At 42.7% G+C, this 26,077-nt stretch overlaps 1 protein-coding gene across 9 annotated transcripts in view; it reads right to left on the bottom strand.

Moving 5' to 3' along the window:
• Positions 1–11,267: 11,267 nt before the first annotated feature.
• The window catches only part of TNS1 (tensin 1), a 498,102-nt gene continuing 483,292 nt past the window's right edge, over positions 11,268–26,077 (bottom strand). For 7 of the 9 annotated variants that reach the window (XM_066575541.1, XM_066575546.1, XM_066575547.1 and 4 more), the window contains 11 exons: positions 23,958–24,123; positions 21,838–22,748; positions 21,654–21,740; positions 21,422–21,553; positions 21,244–21,336; positions 19,431–19,508; positions 18,066–18,137; positions 16,632–16,800; positions 14,358–14,426; positions 14,119–14,148; positions 11,268–12,517 (listed from right to left, as the gene is read on the bottom strand). In XM_066575541.1, the coding sequence (XP_066431638.1) occupies positions 12,379–12,517; positions 14,119–14,148; positions 14,358–14,426; positions 16,632–16,800; positions 18,066–18,137; positions 19,431–19,508; positions 21,244–21,336; positions 21,422–21,553; positions 21,654–21,740; positions 21,838–22,748; positions 23,958–24,123 (1,946 nt within the window). In that variant the 3' untranslated portion in view covers positions 11,268–12,378. The remainder of the gene's footprint in view (positions 12,518–14,118; positions 14,149–14,357; positions 14,427–16,631; positions 16,801–18,065; positions 18,138–19,430; positions 19,509–21,243; positions 21,337–21,421; positions 21,554–21,653; positions 21,741–21,837; positions 22,749–23,957; positions 24,124–26,077) is intronic. The other 2 variants (XM_066575542.1, XM_066575550.1) reach the window with 1 other exon arrangement.

The following is a 26,077-nucleotide window of genomic DNA, read 5'->3' as shown; positions in this document are numbered from 1 at the left end:
CAAACTATCCCAAGTAGGATTCAACCTTGAGGAACTAGCGGACTTAAGACGGGAGCTTAAACGCCTGCTAGACTCAAGGTTTAACAAAAAACACCTATATCTAAAATATAAATTTTATGCTCATGGCAATAAGGGGAGCAAATTGCTTTCCTCCATGATCAAAAAAGCTAAAACTAAGAACCATATCGCCACCATCAAAGACCATACAGGAAAATCTTTAACCTCCTCAAAAGAAATAGCTGAGGCCTTCCAAAAATACTACGCGGATCTTTACAACCTAAAAAAATCGGAATCCCCCTTAAACCCCAGCGTCACCAAGGAACAAATAGACCACTTCTTAAACAATATTAACCTACCTAAACTGGAGGACTCCGAGGCCCAAGCCCTAGTGCTCCCCATCTCCCTACAAGAAGTGGAAGAAATAATAACTAACAGCCCCTCCGGTAAGAGCCCTGGCCCCGACGGCTACCCAGTACTATACTACAAGACGTTCAAGGAGACACTGGCCCCCAAACTGATGGACTTGATGAATGCCCTCATGTCAGGGAAACCGCTACCAAAACAAGCTCAAGAGGCGCACATAACGCTCATTCATAAAGATAGCAAAAACCCGGAGCTCTGGGGCAGCTATAGGCCCATCTCCCTTATCAATACAGATGTTAAATTCTGGGCTAAACTGCTAGCTAAAAGACTTGAAACTTTAATCCCCACGCTGATCGACAAAGAACAAGCAGGGTTTGTTAAAAATAGAGAGGGCAGAGACAACTGCTACAGATTGCTCCACGCTATAAGATACGCACAGACCAATGGTATAGAGCTGGCGCTGGTCGGAACAGACGCCGAGAAGGCGTTCGATAGGGTGAGCTGGACCTACATGGAGAGAGTTTTGACCCACTTCAACTTTCCACCTCCCTTCATAGCAGCTATCCTATCCCTTCACAAAGAACCTTACGCCAGACTGAAAGTCAACAACCTACTCTCCCCACCTTTCGATATCAGAAATGGTACTCGACAAGGTTGCCCGCTTTCCCCGACCCTCTTCATTCTCACGCTGGAACCCCTACTGAGGAGCGTCAGGTTGGCCCCGGATATCAAGGGACTGAGAGCTGGAGCTGTCAGCTTAAACACGGCCGCATTCGCCGACGATATTTTGTTTGTGATATCGGAGCCTGAGACAGGAATCCCCAATCTGATCACTCTTTTAAACTCCTTCGGGAACATTTCCAACTTCAAGATAAACTATACTAAATCCACCATCCTTAACATCTCTATTCCGCCAAACCGCTGCTCGTCTTTGAGGTCCGGCTCACCCTTCGACTGGTCAGACACCTCAATAGAGTACCTCGGCATAAGGATCACACAAAAAATCGAGGATCTATACAGCGCCAACTTTGTACCATTGTTGTCACAGATCAAATCCACACTACAGAAATACGACATACCATACGCCTCTTGGTTTGGTAGGAAAAACATTTTAAAGACCTACGTTCTACCACAAATCCTATACAAACTGAGAATGCTACCTATCCATCTACCCCAGTCCTTCTTCAAAGCTCTACGTTCAGCCTTCATTGGCTATACATGGAAGCAGAAAAGGCCTCACCTGGCCTTCTGCCTCATGATTAAAAGGAAGACCGAGGGGGGGATTGGGTTGCCGTGCGTCCACGACTTTTACCAAGCGATCCAGTTGAGGTACTGGATGGGCTTAACTTCCCCTTCAGGAGACAAAGTGCTGCACTCCTTGACTATTGGCAGGGAGAGCGACACTCTTCTGGAGGATTTATGGCACCCCTCCAAAACAGTATACAGATCCAAGAACTTCAACCCACTGTTGCGTGGCCCCTGTAAAATTTGGGATAAGCTAGGCCGGCTCTGGCCCCTGAGGTTTCCCCGGCAGCTCCACTATCTGTCTTAAGCGGCTATCTGGACCGGACAACGGATAGAGACATCCGAAGTCTATGGAGGAAGTTCGCCCCTCTAAGGGTGAAGGAGCTTCAGGCACTGGCACACAGACAGCCATCTGAAATCCTAAACACCCTGGCACCACAGCTTTCTCTTACCTTTTTGCAAAGGGCCCACGTACTCCAAGCCTTCAGGGAATTCCAGAAAACCTCTAGGTCTACTAGACCAGAAACCCCATTTGAAAGAACTCTAGTCAGTGACCTTCCAAGAAACAAATCTATTTTCAGTATCCGAAACAGATATATTACTCCCAAAGCACACTACAAACCAGCATTCTTGATGTCATGGGAAAAAGAACTTAAAATTTCCCCCACTACATCCGATGTCAAAATGATCCTACAAACCGCCTTCGGCCTCTCACCCTGCATTCTACTCCAAGAAAGCCACTATAAAATTCTGGTCAGGTGGTATAAGACACCACAGTGGCTATATGCACACAAATTAGCTGATCAGGAAAAATGCTGGAGATGCGGGGCGGAAGCGGGTTCATATTGCCATATCTGGTGGGAGTGCACGGAGTTAAACATTTTTTGGAGAGAAATAGGGGAAGTGATGCATCTCCTCAAACCCAACTTCCACATCACAGCGGAAATACTATTCCTCTGGAAACCCTCGGCGAACTTTCATCCTATAAAGGACAAACTGTTGGCCTTTCTCTTAGACGCCGCTAAAGCTCTGATCCCCACCTTTTGGCTCCAGAGGGTACCTCCTACTTTGTCACTCTGGAAATCAAAGGTAGACTCCATATATAATATGGAGGAACTACACAGCTGGAATACGGGAACACACGAAGGATTTATAAAAACATGGCACCCCTGGAGACAAATCAATTCTTGTAATACCCAACCCCCCCCCCCCCCCCCCCCCAACAGATCCTTGCTACACTCAACTAGAGTGGTGAAGCGACCCCCTGGCTACATTACAGGGAGACATTGCACGAAGCGGCTCTGTCTCTCTGTTCCTCGGACCCTTCGATGGAGTAGTCAGGTAACCTTTCGCCATGTTATACTTAGACACACCGTCTCACCTGGACTTCTTTTCCTCTTTGCCCTACCCTCTCCTCACATTCCTCCCCTGTACCTCTTCCTCCCCCCCCCCCCCCTCACATTACTGTTACGATTTACTTTGCTTGCAACTCCCACATGTAAGGAGCTTGGGGTCACTCGGGTGGCAACATACAGAGGCCTAGGGGGTTTGGGAAACAGCTCCTTGACCCCCCCCCCCCCTTAACTCTGATCAGACCTATAGTGCACAACTGCATACCCCTCGCCGCACAGTATATTTTCTGTTTGAGATGCAAGACTGTTGTTTATTATTTACTTTGAAAAATTTCAATAAAACTTGACTTAAAAAAAAAAAAAAGAATTATAGTAGTTATATTCTTGTACATGGGGGATAGTATTACAGTAGTTATATTTTTGTACATAAGGAGCAGTATTATAGTAGTTATATTCTTGTACATAGGAGGTAGTATTATAGTAGTTATATTCTTGTACATAGGAGGTAGTATTATAGTAGTTATATTCTTGTACATAGGGGGCAGTATTATAGTAGTTATATTCTTGTACATAGGAGGTAGTATTATAGTAGTTATATTCTTGTACATAGGAGGTAGTATTATAGTAGTTATATTCTTGTACATAGGGGGCGGTATTATAGTAGTTATATTCTTGTACATAGGGAGCAGTATTATAGTAGTTATATTCTTGTACATAGGGGGCAGTATTATAGTAGTTATATTCTTGTACATAGGGGGCAGTATTATAGTAGTTATATTCTTGTACATAGGGAGCAGTATTATAGTAGTTGTATTCTTGTACATAGGAGGTAGTATTATAGTAGTTATATTCTTGTACATAGGAGGTAGTATTATAGTAGTTATATTCTTGTACATAGGAGGCAGTATTATAGTAGTTATATTCTTGTACATAGGGGGCAGTATTATAGTAGTTATATTCTTGTACATAGGAGGTAGTATTATAGTAGTTATATTCTTGTACATAGGAGGCAGTATTATAGTAGTTATATTCTTGTACATAGAGGACACTATTATATTAGTTATATTCTTGTATATAGGGGGCAATATTATAGTAGTTATATTCTTCTGGATAGGGGCAGTATTATAGTAGTTATATTCTTGTACATAGGAGGTAGTATTATAGTAGTTATATTCTTGTACATAGGAGGTAGTATTATAGTAGTTATATTCTTGTACATAGGAGGTAGTATTATAGTAGTTATATTCTTGTACATAGGGGGCGGTATTATAGTAGTTATATTCTTGCACATAGGGAGCAGTATTATAGTAGTTATATTCTTGTACATAGGGGGCAGTATTATAGTAGTTATATTCTTGTACATAGGGAGCAGTATTATAGTAGTTGTATTCTTGTACATAGGAGGTAGTATTATAGTAGTTATATTCTTGTACATAGGAGGTAGTATTATAGTAGTTATATTCTTGTACATAGGAGGCAGTATTATAGTAGTTATATTCTTGTACATAGGGGGCAGTATTATAGTAGTTATATTCTTGTACATAGGAGGTAGTATTATAGTAGTTATATTCTTGTACATAGGAGGCAGTATTATAGTAGTTATATTCTTGTACATAGGAGGCAGTATTATAGTAGTTATATTCTTGTACATAGGGGACACTATTATATTAGTTATATTCTTGTATATAGGGGGCAATATTATAGTAGTTATATTCTTCTGGATAGGGGCAGTATTATAGTAGTTATATTCTTGTACATAGGAGGTAAGTATTATAGTAGTTATATTCTTGTACATAGGGGCAGTTTTATAGTAGTTATATTCTTGTACATAGGAGGCAGTATTATAGTAGTTATATTCTTGTACATAGGAGGCAGTATTATAGTAGTTATATTCTTGTACATAGGAGGCAGTATTATAGTAGTTATATTCTTGTACATAGAAGGCAGTATAATAGTAGTTATATTCTTGTACATAGGGGGGCAGTATTATAATAGTTATATTCTTGTACATAGGAGGCAGTATTACAGCAGTTATATTCTTGTACAATGGGGTAGTATTACAGTAGTTCTATTCTTGTAAATAGGGGACAGTATTATAGTAGTGATATTCTTCTACATAGGAGGCAGTATTATAGCAGTTATATTCTTGTACATTGGGCAGTATTATAGAAGTTCTATTCTTGTAAATAGGGGACAGTATTATATTAATTATATTTTTGTATATACAGGGGGTGACAGTGCGCAGAGAACAAATCTTCCTCTATGATAAGGTGACTATAAAATTTGTACTCCATCATGAAGCACGTTTACCTCGTGATTTTAGTAATATAATACATAAATGTAAAATCAAAGACAAACACACTGACCTTTCAAGCAAAAGTATATTTTATATGATGTTATCACTGACAAAGCCATACAATAATTTGGAAAGAATTACAGACATCTGTACAAACAGAAAGGTGAAAGCATAAGGTCTATATTCTATTCAATGTAAGCAAAAAAAGGCACATATATTTTATACAAGTGATAACATTAACAGCACATGGATACAAAATATAAAGTATATTTCCATCTATATAAATACAGAGAGGGGGTATTCTCTTTCCTTTTTTTTCTTTTTTTTTAAACTTTTGACATTTTTTATGTTTATTTTTTATTTTCGTTGTTTTGGTTACTGATTGCTTGGTTGATAGGTTGTGACGCAAAATATATATCGTAAGCATGTTAAAGAGACCCTGGAGAATTCCACTCCCACCAAGATGGTGGCTGCTTCTTGTTCAGTTGGGCAGGCATCTCTTTTTTGCAGTGGCAACAAAAGGTCTTTGCAAAGCATAGTAGAGGTTAGGTGGATTGGTAAAGGGGATGATGACCCATATTTGCTCCTTCACCAACTGAAGCATTTATGACCAAACAGTAATGACGTTGCATGAAAAGAGTGACAGGACAGCGGAGATAAAAAGTTTTGCATCGATTGTTGCAGCTTATTTGAGTTAAAAAGTGAGGTGTGGAATACTAGTCGGGTTATTCTGTACAGTTAGTTTTACGAGATTTTTATCTTTACATGACACAACATTGACCATCTCCACCATATTTGGTGACCCTCAATATCCATGAGGGCTTATTGCAACAGTTACTGTGTGAGACATTCAAAACAATCTCAGTTGTAATCCCTGAGACGACATCAAGGAAACTGGAAAAGTTGATGTTGAACACTCATTCGTTTTCGGACCGAACCCGCTAGAGTTCTTCTAGGAACTAGGCGTATAGCATGGTCATATGCAGGGCCAGATTTGAGGTCAAGGTTACCTCCTTGCTAGAAACATCCTGCAGAAAAAGATGGAAAATGCCTTCCAAAAGGAAAAGTTTTCCTGTCTTCTTCCACTGGGATCTGAGTATTTTTGATAAATCATGCCCTGGAAAGAATTCAAATCTGGCTAACATTTTTGAAAATGAATCACAGGTTTCCCTTTCTATCAAATCGACCATATTTTAAGGGTGGCATGCCACCTACTGTAAATTCATCTTCTGCCATACCAGCAGACCATATTGGTGGAGGTCCTTGAGCCCAGACTCCAACCGAGCAGTCCAAGTACATTTTACTGCACCCAGACCTGTTTAGAATGGCTTGACTAGAAATTGCTAACGGAACTCTTTTGCTAGAGTGCCATTTATTTCCTTGGTACTCTATTGAGTATTGTTTCTATATGTAACATTTCTGATGACCTAGTTTGATTAGGTTTAATCATGACACTATATCCAATATGTTTTTGGATCACGATGATGTTCCTTGGTCGACGTAAGGTTCAATTCGTTAGTTAATTCCTTTATTGAATCCAGTTAGCTATAGCGTTAAGGCGTTGTGAAATAGTTTGCAATACTGAGAAGACCGTGAGTGGCCAAGTGATGAAGATTAGGTAGTCCTTTGCTACCACATCTTCAGAAAAGTGCTCTGTTAAGGCAAGATCAGGCAACATATCTTCTCGGCAACAATGTGTCTTTGGTTATTAATTCATACATCAAAGGCTTTGTGTGTCCAGTGTAGAGCAAGCAATACACCCTGCAAGGCTACATGGCCGAGCGATCACCGAAGAGAGACCTCAACATCTTATGGCACTTGAGATCTCTTTCGGTGAAGGCCACATTCATTGGTGGCATTCGTGTTTGTGTGACTCCAACTGCCCCCCTCTCACGTAGAAAAAAAAAAATACTCTGTCCATGTGTGTGTGAGATCACATGCGTGAATAAGAGAAGTGCTGTCACTTAAACATTATATATCTATTACACGTGATTCTATTTGCTATTCATTCATGTCTTGCTCATTTCACTAAATAGAAAAAAAAAGCCAGGTCCGCAGGTTTGCATTCATGGCCATTGAAGAACTTTGGTGAAGCAGTGGTTAGGATGACGATGATGACTGATAGACAATAAGGCAGCATAGCTAGAATGCCAGGACCATAAATATCCTTGCAACTAGGCTGATAAAGAATGGGAACATCTAAGAACCCTACAGTAAGATGGATGAGACACAATAAAGCTTCGGGGAATACGGACTCTTAGATCGTTCAACAGTCAAGCAGCCATTCAATGACATCCTTGGGTCTTAACATTGCTGTCCCCAAACCATGTAGTTACCATAATATCATCGCTTCGTATGTAATAGGCAGTACAACCACTACTGATTTCTAAAACTCATCTTCAATGTTCATTGAGTAGAAAAAATGGATCACATTGGACCTTAATATGCAAAGGGTACAGGCACTGGCATCAGCCTTAAAAAGGCTGTCCAGTTGGAAACTATTCATGGCCTAGGGTAGGCCATCAATAGTAGATTATTGAAGGTCTACTGTCTGAGACTCCCGCCAATCAACTGCAAACAACTCCGTTCCCACTACAGTGGCCAGGCTTGGTATTACAGGTATTTGTTCTGCAATACCGAGCCTGGCCACTGCAGTGAGACGGGAGCTGTCTGCTTCCTACAGAAATTGGCACAGTACATGGGCATAAAGGCCCAGTTCCACCTGATCGGCGGGAGCCCCTGACCGCAGACTCTTGCTGATCTTCTATCTTAATGATATGCCATCGATAGTTTACAACTAGATAACCCTTTTAAAGACGGTGTCCACCTTCACAAGATTGATGTAAGTTATGTGATTACATCCAATAAATGTAAGTCTTCTAGAGGACCACTTAAAATGATGCATATTGAAAACTTGGTGTTTTGTATATGGTGCCCCCTACTGAACAGAAATGGGTAGAAAACTATTTTTTATCTACTCTTTCTCTAGGCAATAAAGCAACCACTGCACGATATTGCAGTTCTTATATGGCTGACGCCAGGCCTGTACCCAGTTATAATATATTATAATGCTTCTGCATCATTGCCACCTGGAATACAGAATCAGAAAGCTAAGCTCGCTACAAAACACAAATTATCTTCTCATTAGTAACACATGAACCAGCGACCTTCTAAACACTGCATGAATTCTTTCACACTCAACACCCTTCAGCTGCAGGCGAGATCAGCCGTGATCTTTGCAGCCCGAGGGGTGGCACATAGGGTGTTTGCCAGGCACTTTGTACTAACCCCTGCCTCCCCCCACCCACTATAATCCATGGGCCAAGCTGTGACGAAGACATTTCACAACCTGGACGTTACACCTGCAAGGCACTGAATGGGATTAGTCCTAACAAGCGGGGCATGGCAAGAGGGTTAACAGGGTGAACATAGGTGCCATCTTCCCATCACACCATCAAGAACAACATGTTCTTGTAGACGCACCCAAGAAAGAGAATACACACTCGCACGCCTCTCCAATACAGCCTTACCCCCTATCCCTCTCACGTACAAAGACTTTCTGCACACAAAGTAGAAAATATTGATGACTTATGAGTCGTCTGCCCAGGGTGGTCAGCTAAGCCAATGATGGATTCAGTGGGGTCAGATCAGAACCCATGGCAGCACCCATTGTACTGCTGTAGTCACTGACATGGGTCCCATGTGTCTTAATTTTTTCAGAGGCATTTGGGGTATTTAGCATGGACTGTCAGCCAGATGACATGCTGGAACTTGTAGTACCAGCCAGAAAGTTTCATTGAATACTGCAGTAATGGGTCTAATACTGAACCTGAAGACTCCAGATGGGGTCTGCATATTCTACCGAAGTCCTGCGGAGGGTAGATCTACTAAAGTGCAAATTAGTGATGTCACAAAACCCTCTAGTGACAACGTAAACTAACACTCTGTAGCCGCCGTATATGCACCAGCGATAACAACAATATGGGCCCGGCTCTACAGACTCCTATAGAATATTTGGCTATAAAATAACATTTTACGTAACAGAAAAACCCAGCAGTCAAATATTTTGAACTGTTGGGGGTCGCGTATTTAGACCAGCGATAGTCTTATTTTTATCTCCCATTCACTTCTATTGGAATGCAATGGATCAGTCAACAGCAACTACCGTTGTCACAGCCCAATGCATCGCATGGCTATGAGTTCAACTGAAGTGCCGCTAAAGGAAGGCCCATTGTTCTATAGCTTAATGAAGTGCAAGGATTTGACTCTAAAGGTGTGAAGTATTAAAATGTGGTGCACTTTAGTAGATCTAAGCCCATGTCTAACAGAAATGAAATAGACAAGGGATGCCACACGGCCCAATGCTAGGGGCTTAAAGGGACAACACACTTTCCAATCATCGTATTAGAACATAGGGATTTAATAAGAGTGGAGAAGGAAAGATATGCCACAGTGGTTTGCAATTTCTATGCACTATCCCTTTAAATGAACAGGCTCCACCCATAGCCCTTTAATACCGCTGTGGTTTTAGGTTTTATAATAGGTGCTGAAAATAACCCCAACCCATGGGCGTCTTTAACTCAGAGATTGACAGAAGCCCCCGGAGCAGATAGTTCAGTAGTATTGCGGGCAGAGGTGCCCACTAGTGGTGGGTTATGATCTGGGCATCATGACAAGTTCAGTATGTGTAGTAGTCTGGTTGCTGTAAGCAGAGGCCTTTGTGGTTAGAAGAATGTCCTATAGTTTATTGCACAGTAGTAACGGGATTTATTACGTCTCCGGCACTGGATCTTCAGTTAATATGGAACAAAGTAAAATCTTGCATTGGCAGCCGTATAGATATATAAATGCACTGAAAAATAATGTAGGTTAATACAGCGGCTGTCCTGGGTCTCCATTAGACTGAAGCTAACTTTTTACAGGTGACCCCGGCTAATTACGCCACAGCTGAGAAATCTGGTTGCTGAAATCCTATGGGAAGATGAGCATTTGTCTCATTAAAAGCCGGGTGTGTGGGAATGCAGCCCATCTAAACAATAGAGACTGATGACATCACCGAAAATGCAGTCTGTCCATTCATCAAAGAGCAATGACATCATTGAAAATGTTGGCTATCCAATCACAAGAGAATACAGAATATCCATTCACTAAAGACTGATGACATCACTGAAAATGCAGTCTGTCCATTCATCAAAGAGCAATGACATCATTGAAAATGTTGGCTATCCAATCACAAGAGAATACAGAATATCCATTCACTAAAGACTGATGACATCACTGAAAATGCAGCCTATCCGTTCTCTAAAGACTGATGACATCACTAAGAATATAATCTATTTCCTAGAGAGCGATGACATCTTTGAGGATAGTGTCTATCCATCCCTATAGACTGAAAATACAGCTTGTAGTCAAAAAGACAGATCCAGCACTATATCACTACCTATAATGGTGTCCTCTATGGAAATAACAATAGCGTACTTGAATAGGAAGACATGGATATGCTACACAATAGTAAGGCGCACGGGCCCCTGTGGGCCCCAGAACATGGCTTTTAATTTTTTGTTGTGGCCCTTGAAAGAGAGAGAGAGAGTAAAACCCAATTGCAAAGTTGAGGAGTAGCATGTGAGGAGCAGAAATCTGCTTTCTGCGTCTCCCTTAACTCCCGTGGGACCGCCGCTATGACTGAAGTAAGGAAACATGAGTTCTGCTACAGTACATCCATTCTCGATGCATGTCTTTCGGTTACGGCTCCATATATGTATCAGGAGAAGGAGGTCACTTCGAGTTCGCTTTCACATAGGCCGTACAACCAGTACTTGTGCTTTCTTACTTCAGTCATAGCAGCGGGCCCACAGGACTTAGAGATGCGGAAAGCGGATTTCTGCTTCTCACATACTACTCTTCAGCTTTGCAATTTGGTTTTACTCTATGTTTTACGGGGTCCCAACACAAAATTGAAATCCTTGTTCAGGGGCCCGTGCTCCATACCATCGTGTAGAGCATCCATGCCTTCCTATTCAAGTATGTCATTGTTATTTCAATATAGGACAGCAATAGTGAGATCTAGTGCTGGATCAGGCTTTTTGACTCCACCCTGTGTAGTCTATTCATTACCTGGATACTGATGACATCACTGAGATTGCAACCTAAACACTGGATACTGATGACATCACTGAGATTGCAACCTAGACACTGGATACTGATGACATCACTGAGATTGCAACCTAAACACTGGATACTGATGACATCACTGAGACTGCAACCTAAACACTGGATACTGATGACATCACTGAGACTGCAACCTAAACACTGGATACTGATGACATCACTGAGACTGCAACCTAAACACTGGATACTGATGACATCACTGAGACTGCAACCTAAGCACTGGATACTGATGACATCACTGAGATTGCAACACTACAGTTGTATGATGGAATAGTACACTACCTATGATCTCTCTGAGTAAATGAAGGAGTTTCTACAATTCTTCATAGGCTGATCAGCTGCATTGCCTCTTATGGCTGCAACCTTTATTCCCACCACTAGGTGTCATAAGTGTCAATGGAAATTCCCATAGAATTTAATGCATTTTATGTAATTGCTCTCCAATATCACGGATGTTCATTATTGTATGTAGTAGATGTAGGTAGCTCTGTACAATCAAAGCTCTTATACAAAATATTGCCTCATTATAATAGATTTCTAGACAATTCGTTATAAATTCTGTGTATGCTACATAGGTTTACATATGCACTTATAGAGCTGTATATGGTTTAGTATCTGCAGTATGGTATTGTCAATTAAAATGAACACCTCTTTGTTATGATGCTGTTGTTGGGTTGACCCATGAGCCAACGAGACCTCAGCTGGTAAGCTGGTGACTTCTGCTATTCGTGGGAAAGCCGTTTTACCAGCATTTCCTCATTTGCGTCAACTGTTCTTTTGATTACTGTTTCAGTTTTTTTTTTTTTTTGGTTTGTTGCTGATCCTCCCCTTGGAGTAAAAGAAGCCCGAAGCCCGCATCACTTCCCTTTTCCCATAATGCACTTTCTCTCTTGCCAACTTAAGAGTCTATATTCCAGGCTGGTTCACGGACAGAGGACGTAGGGAAGGAGGAGTTCATCTTTTTTGTAAGCTGATCACACGGGTGACAAAGTTGACAATGGCGGTGGCGGGCTGATTGGGGTCCAGCTCCGCAAACAGGTGGCAGACATTGTCGGTCGTGCTTCCTTGTTTCCTGGCCACGAAGCCGAATAATCTGCGGGGGTGGAGGGAGGCAGATGCATTAGGACTGCTGCAAACAATAGAATATACACACATTGACAAAAAAAAAATAATTAAAATAATGCAAACAGCTAGAAATGTTGGATTGCTGCAGAACGCGACCTGCAGTTATGTCTCAGGCGACCTACACACGGACGACCGATTTACCCACGGATGCAAGGTGTTTTTAATGCATCTGTGAAATTCCAATCCCCTTGCGCAAGTTTCAGGCGAGATAGGCGATCAGAAGTGTTTTTCATTGATTTCAATGGGAAGCCTCACATCGCACTTGCATGCACATCACATGACATGCGAGAGCCACGCAATGCATTAAAGGTCCCATTGAAATCAATGGGTGATGCATTCCAAGGAACAAGAGAAGAGAGAGCATACCATGATTTTTTTCCTGCACAGCATCGTGAGGTGGAAAGACATCGCTCATATATATGACACTTCAGGTAGATATGTAAATTATTACACTTGTGGTCGGATTAGACACCGGGTCTTGTCACCAGAGACCATGAAAGTGCTTCCCCCTATAAAAAGGCTCTTGGAGGCTACTTGTGTTAGTGGACCTCTTGTTGAGAGATCGTTGACTGCTAGGCATGACGCTACGAAGCACTCGAAGACCTTTACCTTAGTTAACAGACTTTATGGGGGGCATCATTGGAGTAACAGAAGCAGGATGGTTCTATTGACGAGTTGCCTGCCGTCTGGGCCTTCTGAATAAGTTGTTAGGAGGTGTTGGGATCAGTGGTTACGTGAGGGCACGCAACACGGTGTACAGGCTCCGACCGGCCCAGACAGACCACCAGTAGAGAAGATCGTTTGATCCGCTGACAAGCATGAGAAGATCCAACAGTTTCATTGTCCACCACCCAGACACAAGTGGCGCCATCATCACAGGCCCCTGTCTCTGCCCGGATCATTTCCAGGCACTTAGAAGGTTTCACAGTAACCACTACGTGTCCTGCCATTAACCCCCAACACCGTCGCCTTCATTGGCAGTGGGGTTGTATACAAGAACCCTGGAATACTACAGACTGGGATCGTAAAGTCTTTAGTGGCAAATCCAGGTTCTGTTTGGATTGTGTATGAATACGAAGACCTCAGGCTGAGCACCTCAATCCTGCCTTTGCTGTGGAGCGGCACACTGCCCCCTGCTGGTGTGATGATCTGGGGGGCCATAATATATGACAGTCACCCCTAGTAGTGGTATGAGGGACAATGACAGCTTAGCAATGTATGCCGGAAATTCGGCAACCACATGTGTTCCTCTCATCGCAGCGTCCAAGAGGTATTTTTCAGTAGACTAATGCTCAACCGCACACACAAAGGCGGTCACAAGAACACCTCCACCAAGCGGCCAAATTTTTTTGGCCTGCCCATTTGGCAAATTTATGGCCGATTATTAAATTCACACGTATACAGTTTCATTCAATACCAACAACCCCTTCTTGAAGTAATATATTTTTCTCAATGAGTGTACATTCCACCAATTACAAGACACAATCTGGAACTATCATCGGTATACTGCTCCCAGAATGCAGCTGCACACAGCAAAACCCTACAACAAGCACAGTAGGCGAAACTTACTTAGCGGGGGTCCCATCTGTCTTCATCCACCTGGAGAGGGAAAGGGTCACACGTCATTAAGACAGTCAATAATAAGCAGCAAGAAGGATGACTGGGGGGGGGGGGGGTGTAAACATCTACAGCATCACATATCAGATGATTATTTCTCTGATATTCCAGAATTTCTGATAATCCATCTACATCCCAAAAACCCTACTAAAGCTTACTGTAATTATAAGCAGGCAGACCCTGATACTCACTTCCTCTCCTGGGGATCCACATCACAGAATGTGACCGTGTTCAGTGGATAATGTCGCCTGAAGAACAGCCTGAAAGAAGAATAAACACTGAGCTGTAATAACCATATAATGTGCTACTATTCAACTAGACAAAACTTACACTGGCTACATTCTTGTACATAGGGGGCAGTATTATAGTAGTTATATTCTTGTACATAGGGGCAGTATTATAGTAGTTATATTCTTGTACATAGGGAGCAGTACTATAGTAGTTATATTCTTGTACATAGGGGGCAGTATTATAGTAGTTATATTCTTATACATAGGGAGCAGTATTATAGTAGTTATATTCTTGTACATAGGGGACAGTATTATAGTAGTTATATTCTTGTACATAGGGAGCAGTATTATAGTAGTTATATTCTTGTACATGGGGAGCAGTATTATAGTAGTTATATTCTTGTACATAGGGAGCAGTACTATAGTAGTTATATTCTTGTACATAGGGGGCAGTATTATAGTAGTTATATTCTTATACATAGGGAGCAGTATTATAGTAGTTATATTCTTGTACATAGGGGACAGTATTATAGTAGTTATATTCTTGTACATAGGGGGCAGTATTATAGTAGTTATATTCTTGTACATAGGGGACAGTATTATAGTAGTTATATTCTTGTACATAGAAGCTGTATTATAGTAGTTATGTTCTTGTATATAGGGGACAGTATTATAGTAGTTATGTTCTTGTACATAGGGGGCAGTATTATAGTAGTTATATTCTTGTACATAGGGAGCAGTATTATAGTAGTTATATTCTTGTACATAGGGGGCAGTATTATAGTAGTTATATTCTTGTACATAGGGGGCAGTATTATAGTAGTTATATTCTTGTTCATAGGGGGCAGTATTATAGTAGTTATATTCTTGTACATAGGGGGCAGTATTATAGTAGTTATATTCTTGTACATAGGGGGCAGTATTATAGTAGTTATATTCTTGTACATAGGGGGCAGTATTATAGTAGTTATATTCTTGTACATAGGGGGCAGTATTATAGTAGTTATATTCTTGTACATAGGGGGCAGTATTATAGTAGTTATATTCTTGTACATAGGAGGCAGTATTATAGTAGTTATATTCTTGTACATAGGGGGCAGTATTATAGTAGTTATATTCTTGTACATAGGGGGCAGTATTATAGTAGTTATAGTCTTGTACATAGGGGGCAGTATTATAGTAGTTATATTCTGGTAAATAGGAGCAGTATTATAGTAGTTATATTCTAGTACATAGGGGACAATATTATTAGTTATATTCTAGTACATAGGGGGCAGTATTATATTAGTTATATTCTTGTACATAGGGGGGCAGTATTATAGTAGTTATATTCTTGTACACAGGGGGGCAGTATTATAGTAGTTATATTCTTGTACATAGGGGGCAGTATTATAGTAGCTATATTCTAGTACATAGAAGGCACTATTATAGTAGTTATATTCTTCTACATGGGGGCAATATTATAGTAGTTACATTCTTGTACGTAGGGGGCAGTATTATAGTAGTTATACTTTTGTATATAAGGGGCAGTATTATAGTAGTTCTATTCTTGTACATAGGAGACAGTATTATAATAGGTATATTCTTGTACATAGGGGCAGTATTATAGTAGTTATATTCTTATACATAGGGGGCAGTATTATAGTAGTTATATACTTGTACATAGGGGGCAGTATTATAGTAGTTATATTCTTGTACATAGTGGGCAGTATTATAGTAGTTATATTTCTGTACGTAGGGGGCAGTATTATACTAGTTATATTCTTAAACATAGGAGGCAGTATTATAGTAGTTATATTTTTCTACATGGGAGCAGTATTATAGTAGTTACATTCTTGTACATAGGGGGCAGTATTATAGTAGGCATATTCTTGTACATAGGGAGCAGTACTATAGTAGTTATATTCTTATACATAGGGGGCAGTATTATAGTAGTTATATACTTGTACATAGGGGGCAGTATTATAGTAGTTATATTCTTGTACACAGGGGGCAGTATTATAGTAGTTATATTCTTGTACATAGAGGGCAGTATTATAGTAGTTATATTCTAGTACATAGGAGCAGTATTATAGTAGTTATATTCTTGTATATAAGGGGCAGTATCATAGTAGTTATATTCTTGTATATAGAAGCAGTATGATAGTAGTTTCAGAAATGTGGCCATTTCGATTCTAGTAGATATTCTCAGCATGTGTCTTGCAGGCACTCAATGTATAAATTAGTTTTTCTTACTTTCTTTGATTGTCGGTCAAGGTGATTCCTTGAGCAGAGACTTTAAAGTGAACAATAGTTGCAGTGGGTTGGGGATTAGCGGACAGCGTTTCCGCAATGGTCTTGGCTATGGCCTGCGGTCCTGTGAGCGATTCCATGTCGATTGAATTAACAAACAACACATTGCAGGCTGCAGGAGGAGAGAGGTGTTAGTAATGATCATTATGACCCCTTCAGCACTATGGTAAATACAACAGAACATTTCTGGGGGATCCAGAGTCCAGTGTTGGGCCCCAGCTGCTTTTCTGAGACCAGAAATACCGGAGGCGAGTAGGAATAGACTCCTCCAGCACATGCTCTCTTTACTGAGTGAGACCCCGTACTGGCAAGACAATGCAAAGATCCAATTGTGTCCTCTGCATCGTGAATCTCGTTTACTCTTCAGTAAAAGTCCTGTGAAAACTTGAGTTCCTCTTTAATACCCCATTATGTGTGCCCAAGACCAGAACTTATTAAAATGAGTTATCAAGTTTCTGAAAATTACAAAACTTTTTAAAATTTTCTAATACACTTTGGGTTTCAGTTTTCGACACTTAAGATCTCTGCTTGCTGTCACTAAATGAAAACATCCTTGCTGACATCTAGAGACAAAAAACACCACCTTATTTCTGTCCTGCTAATGTAACTGCAAGATTAGCCAGAACAATCAACTCTGATACTACAGTATGGGGCTTGCTACAATGTATTGTAAGGGAACGCTTTTTAACCTTTGAATGTTAAAGAAAAAAATGTTTTCATTCATAAACAGCAGAGATCTTAGAAATGTGTAAGAAAAGATTTTTAAAAAGTACTTTAAAAGTTTCAGAACATTTTAATATACAGTGATTAAAGTAGTTGTTTAGGACTCCTGAGGACAGCTCATCAATAGCTGATTGGTGGATGAGTGCCACTTGGGATTGCCATATATCAGCTGTTCTCCGGGCCTGCTGTGTTTACGGACAGAGCCAGTAGTTTAGAGCTCTGTCAGTAGTATAGCAGCCTGGTATTGTAATGCAGGCACAGCTCTCATTGAGTTCAAAGCAATACCAACCTGGTGGGCTGCACTGCGGATAGCGCTGTCTGCTTCCAGCTCTGTGTGCAATGACTGCGGGCCCGTAAACAGCTGATCGCCGGCAATCCCCAATCAACCATTGATGACTTATCCTGAGGACAGATCATCCATAGGAGAGTCCTGGACAATCCTTTTAAGCTATAAAAGGTGTATAATGCTCTATAAGGCTGGTTTCACACCATCATATTACAAGAGCATTTCTGCACTCGTAATACGGATGAGTGTCTCGGCCGAGCCGCGGGTTTACAGACCAGGACTCAACATGGTGGAATACTATGAGGCTCGGAGTTCAGGCCAGCAGATTGTGGCTGGTTAACAACAGTCCTTGGCTTCAGGTCGCTCACCTGCTCCTTGTTTCAGTAGGTCACTGGTGGTACTGGTGGGTGTTGCAGTTTCTCTGGTCTCGTCTGAAGGATCTAGTCAGAGGAAATAAGAAGGAACCAGTAAATGGGGCTGTTTCGGAAAAAAAGCCAAAGTTGATGTTACCTCATCATTATAATCATTGATTGAGGACACAACTGTTGGCCCATCAGACATAGCGTATCTAATCTATGTACCATTTATTCCCCCTGTATAGAGTTTTGTCTGCCGCATGGGGAAGATTTATAAAGCTGTCTAAAAGAAGAACTGCGCCTAGCAACCAATCACAGCGCAGCTTTCATTTTGTATTCTGCTCTGGTAAAATTAAAGCTGCGCTGTGATTGGTTGCTATGGGCAGCTAAGACAGTTTTTCTTTTACACAATTCCATAAATCTGCCCTATATTCAATGCAATGTGATACTCCGGGATATGGGTCAAGAGGGGTGTTGTCTCTCTTTAAGGAGGGCACCCAAAAAGTTTGTGGAGACACTAAGGAGGTGAGTGGGTCGGGGGATGGCATTGTCTCTCCCCAAGGACAGCACCCAGAAGGGGTGTAAGAAGACACCTGAGAAGTGAGTGAGGAGACTTATAAGGTCATGCATGCTTCTCTGGATAATTTATGCAAATAAGGAAGATGGAACAATACCTCTGCAGCACCAGCTATTGGATAGCAGCATTCCTTCAAATCAATGTCAGATCCCTAATCTTTATAACAATGATTGGAAATAGGAAACCAAGCCAGAAAACCATACACAGACAGCTGTTTCGGGGTGTGTAGAGATGTGCATGGCCGTATAAGTCTCTTCACTCACCTCTAACGTGTCTTCTCGCACCCTTCTGGGTGCTCTCCTTGGGGAGAGACGATACCATCCCCCGACCCACTTCCCCCCCTAGGTGTCTCCACACACTGTTTGGGTGCTCTCTTTAAGGAGAGACAACATCCCTCTTGACCCTAATCACAGGCCTCTCATCAGGCAGAAATCTACTGCAAACCGATGAGGGGCAAACATCCTGAAACAGCTGTCTGTGTATGGATTTCTGGTTTGGTTTCCTATTCCCAATAGTTGTTATAAAGACCTATATAAAGTGTATGACACTGATTTGAAGGAATGCTGCCATCCATTAGGTGGCGCTACAGAGGTATTGTTCCATCTTCCTTATTTGGACTCCAGGATATAGGATACACCCCCATGTAGCACTACAGTTGTATCCAAGCTGCTGCGGTGATCCAATCTGAGATCGCAGCTTCCCATAGAAATAGATTGATTATTATATAGATGCTGTTCAATCAACCTAGTGTCTGACCGCTCTGCTGTAACTGCGGCTCTGGTTCTTCTTGTGAACCTTACCTCGAGTGGGTATCATCAGCTTGCAGGGCAATGCCAGGGGCGTGATAGAGTGCTGGTACACCAGGGCGGAGAGGCAGCCTGAAAGACAGAGGACAAGGTTACCTGGTGGTGCAGGCTGCAGCCGACAACATGAGAAAACACTCATCTTCTTTACTCCTATGCCGAATCAATCCAAGATGGGGGTGATGCGTTCACTGGGACCCCCTACAGTCAAATAACGGAGGTTCCTCCAATTTTTTTCTCACTTGCACAATAGCACTACTGATGTGAATGGCCCCTCTGTTGTGAGGACTTCACTGACCCATAAATGATGGCGATCCTAGAGATTGCATCCCCTGTAATGGTGGGAAAATCACCTCAATGACTCATTCGCACGGGCGTAAATACGCTCCTTACTACGCGCTTAATGTGGAACACTGAATTCCTATGGATTTGCATTGGGGTATTCACAAATGCGTTTTTTCACACGTGTATATATGCATGTGAAAAAAAAGTACCATGTTCTATAGGCCATTAACCCATTAAAGACCACGCACCGAAAATGCTTAAATCCCTGCCGATAGTAAAAATACAGCTGAGGCCCCGGAGGAGAAGATAGAAGCCATCATGTGACCCCCAGCATGTTAGAGTTGCAGCACACCCCTGACCAGCCCCTTCAGTGACTTTCCTCTCATACAGATGTTGTGCCCTCTAATTGGGGCTCCTATGGATGCTTTAGTTACAGAGGAAAAGTATGAAAAAAAACAAAAAAAACAATGTGAATGCCCCCCAAATGTCTTATATAAGGTCATGGGGGACAGAGATGTTTAAAAAAAAAAGTTAAAATGGATTACAGAACAAAATAAAGCATCGCCATATCTACGCTGTAATCCGGGATTATACAAATTACATATCAAAATGTCCGACACAAAATGACAAACCCCTCCTGTACTTTACTTTAAATGTAAATATAAGAATAAAAAAAAAAATCTTTTACCCCTAATAACCTAAAAAAAAGTGAAAAAAAAGGTACTAAGATGTAGCCCTGTATGTGAAAAAACACAGCAAAAAATAATTTGGGCAGGACAGAAAAAAAAAGGCCATAAAACCTCCACATCAGTAAAAAAAAAAAGAATTAGAAAAAAAAGGGTCTGGTCTGGTAAGTAATGTGATGCGGAATTTGATACGTAACTCTGCGCAGATTCAAATTCTGCAACAAAACGTTGCCGTGTGAACTTTCCCTAAAGCCTACTTTATGCCGATCTTTGAACTCTAGTTAATGGAAGTCTGTCACCAGATTTTTGGCAACCAACTGGATACATAGGCGGTTGGCCAATGATATGAAGAGTATAATCATACCTTTTCTTATTTCCCATTGTGACTCCACTCACCTGATATAGCCCGTTTTTTTTTATTGCCTGTGTGCTATATGCAGATGAGGGTAGCACCATCCAACGGGCATTCCCACCGTGCCTGCGGTCCGGCTGTATCTCTGCCCATCGCAGATGAAATTCTACCCATTCAGTACTTCGAACCACCCACCTGCTGTAGACATCATGCACTCCGGTGTCACTGCGCTACACTAAACGAGCAGGCGCCTGTACTGTGACTCGTTACTGGCCAGACTGCCCACGGCGAATACAGGAGGCTCAGCCTTCTATCCAGATCATTGGACAGATTTGTACTAGCAGGGATTTGGCTCCCCTGCTCCCATAACGAAGCAGGAACAGCGGTCTGAGTAAATACGCCCCAGTGACATCTATACGTAAGCTGTAACAAGGTGAATATGCAATCTACCTATGTAATATCTCAGAATTTACATGTATGTTCTTACCAAAATACGGCTCATTAGGACATCCCTTTAATTTCACTCCTCGGGGGCTGGTCTCTATCAGGAAATGTCTCACCAGCTCATTAGTGGCATCTCCTAGGAGAGCAGAATATTTCCTTAATATAGGATACATGGCAATGTCTTGTAGGAGAGGATAGAATACAGCAGGAGGAATCATTACCTTTCTTGCTTGGCTGGGCAGGGGTGGGAGGAGGGGTGGCAACTTTCATGGCAAGTCCGTAGGCTCCTCTAAATGAGTGGCTATCCCGAATGATGAAGGCACCCGGTTCCCGGTCTTTAAGTAAAGTGATTGCTGGAAAAGAGAAGAAGGATTGGACCCATGAAGGGGAGACTGGATCCATGCGTACGCTCATTGGGCTGTTCATGGAACATCATCTCTAGGCTGCACTCACCTTGATCTCTGGAGATCTCAGGCTTGTACCAATACTTGGATGTGTCTTGGACAAATTTGACATTTGCTCGCGTTTCTGGACTACTGTCTGAAAAAAACAAAAACAATGTCTTATAGCCAATGACGGGACTATCTCCAAAATGGCTGTTACCTGTATCCCCTTCTACCAGATAGAGGATGATTACCTGGCATTGAAAACTTGGAGAAATCTGGCAATGTGTGTGTAAATGCCATTGTGCTGCCACCGCTGGGGCTGGACATTCCACTCGACATGGGAGAAGATGCCTTCCCGTTCAGCGTAGAATAATTCGGCAAGCTGTTGGACCTATCTCCTGAAGACATCCTCCGCTTCTCCGGCAATGATGGCTGTGGCACAGGGCTTCCCTGCCTGTATAGTGTAGAGTCTGGCGAAGAAGAGGATGGGCTGCCGATACCTTGGTAGTAAGCGGGGGACACTGGGAAACAAGGAGTGGATGGAGCCTGGTATCCTGATGCACTGCTCTGTCGTGACAGTGTTGGCCGCCGGTCTTCAGGGGTGGAGAATCCATACATGACATGTCGGTCCATGCTGGGGCTCCCGGGTGTCACTGGAGCACTTCCTGTCATTACAGCCTGGTGTCGGGCCAGGCTAGGACTTCCTGGGGCTGCTGCACCGCCACCACTATGTACTCCAAGGGGATGCCTGCTCAAGCTTGGACTTCCAGGAGCATTCGACATGGTAGGAGTGACCACTCTCCTTACAAAGCCTGGGCTTGGTGGAGTATTTGTGCCCACTGTGTTGGTGCCTATCGTTCTGTGAAGAGGTTGAGGGCTGCCGTGAACCATGTGCCCAGCCACTGCACTTACTGGCATTCCAGAAAATCCATCTGTCTGCGTGATGGCACTATTTGGGCTGTAGGAGTAGCCTTCATAAGAGCTGAGAGGGGTTCCAGCAAGGGGCGTCATGGCAGGGGGAGTATGTGATGTGTTCTGATAACTGCTTTGTAGTGAAGGTTGAGACAAACTGGTGGACCTGAAACTGGAATCTACAGAAGGATGTGCAGGGCTGGGAATACGGACACTGCCTTCTGCTGATGGGCAGCTTCTTACAGACACCCTAAGTGGAACAAGAAGGAAAAACATGAGTGGTGCACTGCTGACCTATTGTGGGCTGTGCAAACAATTCATGTAAATGCATCACATTAAAGGCTAACTAAACCTTTGTGCATGAAAAATTAATACACACATATCTTACCAAGTCTGTGCAGAAAAATATGAGTCACTTATCTGTTTCTTTTGCATTAAGTTTTTCTTATGCATTTAGAAAGCCTCATACTTGGTTTGCAGGCTCTCCTACATTTAAGCTTCTGGCTTTGGGGGTATTTCCAGCACTGATCAGCTGGTCACTCTCATGAAAGCTCAGCTTCTTCCCTCTCCTCTTACCGAAGCTGTGTAGCATAATCACGCCCACTCAATATTACACAGCTATCGCTCTTCCTCTCTTCGAGGTGGTCCTTCCCTCTCACTACTGATAAGAGGGCCACAATTCACTCCAGGTGAAGTTTATGCTATGTAATAGTAGCTTTCTGTACTCTGTCCTCCTAATCTCCTCCACCACCACCCAGCACTGTCATTCAGCCCTGTGTAATAGTAGCTTTCTCTACTCTGTCTTTCTGATCTTCTCTGTCCCCTGACACTGTCAAAACCCCTTTGTAATAGATCAGTGGAAAGGTAGTGAATGCACTTTCACAGCAGGGGGGGAAGGCAAGGGCAGGAGCTGCCAGTTTGCTCTGACTGACAGTATTTGGTAAGATTTCAGTTCTCCAGTCTGCAGCGACTTGGAAAACAATGCAAACATAAAAACCAATCAAATCAATCAGACATTTTTAATGAAAAGCAATTACAAAAAGTCTTCCTTTCCAAGAACAGATTGATTTGAAAAATAGCCTGCAAAGGTGTACATATCTGTTAAATTGGGACCCAATAAGGTCCTCTATCGGGGCTGATTTACTAGACACGGCTGGCTGCCTGGGTTCCTTCAGCACCAGGCACTGTCCTCCAGCCCTGTGCACATACAATGTACTGATGGTGTGCAGTGGGTCGTGTCCAGGGTATGTGGAGGCATCTAACGAGTGGTTCAAATATATGTATATGCCATAAAGGAATCGCTCCTACTTGGAAAACGGGGGTCCCCCAACTCACTTGGTGAGACACCCACCGCAGTCAGGTGGAGAAAGAGGGGGCCGCACCCACACTCCTGTCACTGCCATGGGAGTTACGGGAATAGCCAGCATGCCACATCTATGCATACTGTATCTCTGCTTACCCATCAGTGCTGTGTATTGGGCTGCTAGTAGAAATCGGGCTCGGAGTTGTGAAGGGAATGGGGTATCCTCCGTTCCTTGCCAGGGTGTCCGGCTGGTAGGCTTGCGGTGCATTGGGAGATTGGGGGGCAGCCGTCCGTGCTACAGATTCAACATAACTCCTGGGTTCTACAGAGGCAAGAGACAGGGATCATGTCAGTCCTGTAAATGACTATGAGGTACAAGGAAAACAGCTAAACTCTGCAAGCAATCACTGAACAGAAACCCAACAAGCGGCGTGCAGCAGAAACATTAATCATCGCGTCACGTCACCGGTCGTCAGTCAGAAATGAGAATTAGGTCCTGATGCAGCTTCCTTATTACAGCCGGGAATGAAGTGTGTAGGAGCACGATGGCCAAATAGCTTTATACTGCTCACCATTGTCAAGACCTCTGCTTGCTGTCAAGAGATAGAAACCTTCATTTGCATTCAGAAACTCACACTTCTGCAGTTTGATGCAATGTATCAATATAGGAAAACCTATCAGCCTGTATATTTGTGCTTCTTCTGCATTTTGTAAAGCACTGTATGCACTGACATCAGAACCTCGGCTTCAGCAGAGTCACAGTGCGCCTCTCGTCTGCACCACCCTCAGCACCCATGCAACCATATACTCCCTAAGCCCGTTGGGCTCTAGCATTTGCCAGGTTTCCTTGGTGCCCATCTTGGCCCTGAAACAATGCAAACAATGTTTCTATTCATAGTCGGCAAGCAGAGATCTTGAAAAGGATGAATGAATCAAAGCATATTAGAAAGTTGCAGACCTTTTCATCATGAATGCACGTTCTCATGAACACGACCACAAATAGTCGGGGCTTAGGGCGCCCACCCACTGGCGATTTTTTTTTCTTTGCATTTTGCGTTTTTTCTCAAGAGCAATTAGAATTGAATGTACTCCTGTCCACTGGCGTTTTTTTTTTTGCGTTGCGTTGCGTTTTTTAACATAGGAACTGTCAGTTGCATATGTGTCCTTATTTTTCTCCTAATGCACCCATGAAAGTCAATGGAAATTAATGGAAAAGCCGCGAAAACGCGGCAAAAAACGCGCGAAAAACGCAAACGCCAGTGGGTGGGCGCCCTTATAGAGATTTGGCGTTCTCGGACATTGGCGCGCTTAAAATGTCCTATTATTTGGAACTCCAATTTTAGGAAGCGCCTGATGCCTCTGGTTACTTTAATCTTGGGACAGCCCTGCAGTTTAATAGGTTTCTCCTGTAAATGAAGCGACAACTCTGGCAATAGCTGAGAGCGCAATTCCCTTTACACATAGCGGAAATGGGGCCCTGCACAAAATCGGCACCACGGGTGTGAAGCCGCAGCAGACTTTACTCCTTCTGCTTAAGGGGCGAAATCCACTGCAGATCCGGACCAAAATCCAAGTCAACCTCTGTAGATTGTGAAGCTCGCCGTGACCTGATATGCAGTTTCGCCGTGTACAGGCGATAAGATTAATAACTGGCAGTATACGGAGCCCGGGATGGCAGCGCCCGGACTGTCGGCGGCTCATATGACATTTCCCAAGGAATTAACAATAGGTTAATTGATTTCATCTTCTCTTGTCGAGCATTTTCTCACACAGACAAAGAACATGAGGGAAGCCCAGAGATCGCTTCATGAATACTTAATTCTCCTTTCATCCCGTTCACGCTCCGGCGGGCAGCGTTCACTGTGGCCTATTTCTATCCCAGCCAGGAGTGTAATAGGTGATGGCGGTCCCACCGGGTACATCAGTCCCCCCGTTAATAATATAACGCATCCCCGCTTTATTTCAGCCACTGATTACTCATATCTGTTTCTGGGAAAGCTGGGTGACAACCACAACATGGTTGCCTGTCACGGTGGTTGTCAGCCAGCAATCCCACCTATCACTACACAACTAAGCGTATTTGGCATTCAGGAGTCTAGAAAAGCTGGGTGACATTCCCACTGAGGGCTATAATAGCGGTTGGGTTTAAATATCACCCATATTTCCAAGAAGCAGAAAAGAGAATTAAATGGCTTAGATATAGCAGAGATGAATGTGTCCTATGTAAAATTGCATCAGCCAACTTTAAAGGGGTTTAGCAAATCAGACTTATCTGA

Source organism: Eleutherodactylus coqui, chromosome 8 (genome assembly GCF_035609145.1).
Source record: "Eleutherodactylus coqui strain aEleCoq1 chromosome 8, aEleCoq1.hap1, whole genome shotgun sequence".
Classification (NCBI taxonomy): Eukaryota; Metazoa; Chordata; class Amphibia; order Anura; family Eleutherodactylidae; genus Eleutherodactylus; species Eleutherodactylus coqui.
This window is presented reverse-complemented; position numbering and strand designations above follow the sequence as displayed.